General features: G+C 38.3%; 1 protein-coding gene across 1 annotated transcript; it reads right to left on the minus strand.

Moving 5' to 3' along the window:
- Positions 1-273: 273 nt before the first annotated feature.
- On the minus strand, positions 274-4,213 carry LOC123886157. The gene is made up of 2 exons (XM_045935495.1): positions 4,078-4,213; positions 274-767 (listed from the first exon to the last, which is right to left on the minus strand). Exons 1-2 carry the CDS (start codon positions 4,211-4,213, stop codon positions 274-276), a joined length of 630 nt encoding a protein of 209 aa, XP_045791451.1.
- Positions 4,214-4,683: the final 470 nt, after the last annotated feature.

Raw genomic sequence — 4,683 nt, forward strand, 5'->3', positions numbered from 1 at the left:
GAGAATAATCCAAAACTCGTCATTCTGAATTTGCATAAACCTTCTCATACATAAAAGAGGATTACAGCCCAAAAGTCTGTGCCTTTTCAGCGCACGAGCACAAAACAGACTTAAACTCAGCCAAAAATGCCGTTATTTCAACGATACATACAAAACGACTTAAACAAAAACCCTAAAACTTTTATCCAATATTTATTTTCCTTACACAAAATAAACTGTGAAATTACGGGTCTTACATTACTACCCTCCAAAAAGAAGTTTCGTCCTCGAAACTTAAACGTCGTTGAATAACTCCGGATATTGCTCTTTTATTTTGCTTTCAAGTTCCCATGTCGCATCTCCGGTAGCTTCGTTCCAAATTACCTTAACCAAAGGTATTTCTTTTGTCCTCAAAAGCTTCATCTTCCTATCCGCAATCTTGATCGGCGGAACCTCAAATGACAAGTTCTCTTTCAAGTGGATATCGTCCGGTTTGATCACATGTGAGGGGTTGGGAGTATATTTTCTCAACTGAGAAACATGGAACACATCATGAATCCGAGATAGTACCGGTGGTAACGCGTTACGATAAGCTACCTTTCCTATCCTTTCCGTAATTTGATACGGTCCAATAAACTTCGGAGTTAATTTCTTAGCTTTCAAAACTCTTCCAACACCCGTGGTCGGTGTAACTCTAAGAAATACAAGATCACCCGCTTCAAATTCCAAAGGCCTACGATGCTTATCCGCATAACTCTTTTGCCTATCTTGTGTAGCTTTCTGAAATTCTGGAATAGCAGAACCAGATGTTGTATAGAATGTCGAGACATCTGGCCTGACATGAATAACACGGCAAGGCATATAACATTAAAACGGATACTGAGGAATAATGTTTGATCAGATGTTCCAACATTTAACTTAAAGAGAATGTCATACTTAATGTTGGAACATCTTACGAAACATAATAAAATCAACAAGTAAATAAACTGCACAGGAAATTGTTAACCCAGTTCAGCCAACCTGCCTACTCTGGGGGATACCAATCCAGGAAGGAAATCCACTAATAGCTCTAGTCACTAAGACCTCCAGCAAACCCTTTGAATTTACGTCTTACACTAAGACCTCCAGCAAACCCTCGGTTTACGTCTTACACTAAGACCTCCAGCAAATCCTAGGTTTACGCCTTATGACCTCGACACTACGCATGCAACTTCTGCCTAGGAACTCCTAGACATGAGATCCCATCTCACTTCCACTCAACCAACACAACCTGTGTTGTTTATACAATGTTGAATACAATGTAGTGACAATCTCCGTGACATACTTTACTCTTGCTTAAAAGCTTCGAGTAAATCACACATAGTTAACTCCGTACTTCAAAGCTTAGGAGTAACCTTAAAACAATAACAAACTCAGTTCTTAACTCGTGTTATAGAATCCACAAGTAAGAATCACAATTAAAAAATACAAACACTATCTCCTTGCTTAAAAGCTTCAGAGATATTACAAAACTCTACTCATTACCTAAAGGTTTCTGAGTGAGGACATAGTGACCATCTCACAACCCGAGTGGTTCACTTACACCAAGTCTCCTAGAGAGTGGCTTAAAGACACGAAACCCTAAAGACTACATCTTTGATGAACAATGGTTTCCGTTCATAAAATATTGGTCTTGAGTCTTCTTTATATAGACAGAGCTAGCACACTCCTGATCATCCAAGATAAGCTTCAGAACACAGCTGGTCTTTGAGTCACGTCCAGCTAAGCAAATCAGGCCTTAATAAAAACTTTCCTAAAATGGTTGATCCTCTTTAGGAAATAAACAATGTGTTAATCATTCCATTAAGTCATGATAAGAACATATCTTCACTAATAACGTCTTGATCAGATCAAATCTTGATATACACGTTTGTAGAGTGGATTTCCATATATAGCAGATACGTGTAATAAATGCGCGAGATTTGGGCAATCTGACTGTCGTACCCAAACATGTTACAACATTTCGTCCAACATCTTTTGTACCTAACATGTTGAAACATTTGGTCCAACATCTTGCTTGTATATTTGTTTTAGCAAAATCAGGCCAACACACAAATATCCAACAATCTCCCCCTTTGGCAATTTTTGGCTAAAACAACTTCAGCCCATTAATTAGCACAGAGAGATTTAAAAACCATACAATCCTTCAAGTCAACGTGAACACACAAATATGAAGGAAGGTAGAACATCTTCTATGTTACTTCCAAAAGATTTCCTCAAATGAAAATAACGCACAGGGTAAAGAAATAAACTTTACCATAAACCATCAGAGGCATACACAGCAACGGAATCATAACCAACTTAGCTTCATCCTTCAGTAGAGAGAAATAAACTCTCACAAGCACACTTAGGAAAAATAAATTCCCACATCAGCATCAAGATGTTTCAACATTTTGTAGCGCATCATAACATCCATACATTAAGCACACATAGGCAGAGAACTTGATATTGCATTACTCCCCGTTAATATCAGATCAGAGAAAAACATACTTTTGCTCCCCCTGAATACATCAGCTCATGCATCACATCAGGCCATCAGAAAAACTAGTTCTTACTCCCCCTGAATTCATGCATGTCACTGCACACACTACTACTTCTTCGTAGACATGCTAGACTAGCATCTCACAACATCATATACAACATTATAAAGTAGCAGACAAACGCAAACATACTACTCCCCCTTTTTAGCCACAAAATATGCCAAACAAAAACTTCATGCATTAAGAGCAATAGTAATGAACATCACAGAAATCCATAGTGCAGAATATCAGAGCATAACAGATCCATATATTAGTATCTAGCAATCCATAGTCTTGAAATAGCAGAGGCATTACATCACGTACCAACAAAAAAAGACAAATGTCCTCAACATTATGCTCCACATCATATAATCATCAGATACCATACATCACATACTGCCACCGCACACAAAACACATCACAGATCACAACTCCTTAAGCAAACCACAAAGTAGCAGTTGGGAAGAGTAAATTCTCACATAGCTGAGAAAAATAAGTTCTCATGCATCCAGGATGTTCCAACATATGGCAGGACATCATCCAGAGCAAACAAATAGAGCTTTGCACAACAGAATAGTAACTACTTACTGCATTATGCTACTTCCCCTCAAAATCAGAATCAGAGCAAAAATTAATTTCACTCCCTCCAAATACATTGACACATGCTTATCAGAATGATCATCAGAAAACAATTCATACTCCCCCTCAATTTTATCATCCATATCAGCACATAAGCATATAGCAGCACAAATTCAATACTACACCACTCAGATTAGCAGATGTCTAAGCATCAGACACCACATCATATAGTAGAACACATCCAACCACTAAAAGATCATGCATATGTTTCAACATCAGGTAGCACAACAGACATTAGCAGCAAAACATATCGTGCCTACCAGCTACTAAACTACTTCCCTTTTTAGTCAGAAGTTTAGACAAAATAGGGTCTTCATGCATTAATCAAAGAGTACAATAGTAGAGATATCCAAGAACATAGTGCACAGAGCTACTACAAACGAAGACAACACCATGGGATACATACCTCATCAGATATAAATCAGCAGTGGAGTCATCATCAAATAGCCTAAAACAGATCACACTTCATCAGCACAAAATTTTCAACATGATGACCAAGATGTTTCACCATCTAGTAGCACATCAGATAGCACAGGTTCCTCCGGTATGGTATCAGAGCATTGACAACAAAGATGTTTCAACACATGATAGCACAACACATAGCACATGTTAGCAAAGATGTTTCAACATGTTTATCTAGCATGGTATCAGAGCGAATAGGAGCAATCACAAAATACGTCACATGTTAGCAAAGATGTTGCAACATATGGTAACACAGCTTCTAGCACAGGTTCTTCCAGCATGGTATCAAAGCATGTGGTCTTCCAATTAGGGCATGGAGAATCCATCTAACAAAAACTCCCCTTGTACACATGATCCCATCTTTGTGCAAAGGAAGCACGATGAAAGGAAACATTGTCACAGAGAGCAACAAGCACATTCTGAGGGATCTTTTTCCCACCATACTTTTTCTTTGAGGCAAACGGTTTGATGTCTGGCACATCCTCCTCAACATCATACTTAGAGTCACTTGAAGATGCTTCCTTTCTTTTCAGACTCTGTTTCTTCTTACTAGCAGGCACATTAACCTCATACATATTCTTTTCAGAATCAACCACTTCTTCATTAAGTGGCACAGTTTGATGACTTTCTTTAGACTGAGAGACCCTTCTTCAACCTCAGTAGAATTCTCTTCATCAGACCCTGTTTCTTCATCAGATGGGTCAACAGATGTCCCAACATCTTTCACCACAACAGTTTCTTGAACAGGTTTCTAGACAATAGTAACATCAGCCTTAGGTTGGTCCACAGATGTGTCAACGTCTGTCATAACATCCTTTTCAGGAACAGTTTGTTTTGAATTATCAACAACAGAACCAATAGCATCTTTTGTCTGAGATACATCAACAACAAGAACATCTATAATTGTGTTTGTGAAATCAACAACATTCACACCAGCAGAGATAATAATGTCAGGAGCTGGTAATACTTCTCATAGCTTCTTTCTCCTTTAAAGCATAAAGGGAGAAATAAACTCCCATATACTGAGGAAAATGAATTCTCACAC

Source organism: Trifolium pratense, linkage group LG5 (assembly GCF_020283565.1).
Source record: "Trifolium pratense cultivar HEN17-A07 linkage group LG5, ARS_RC_1.1, whole genome shotgun sequence".
In the NCBI taxonomy this organism is placed as follows: domain Eukaryota; kingdom Viridiplantae; phylum Streptophyta; class Magnoliopsida; order Fabales; family Fabaceae; genus Trifolium; species Trifolium pratense.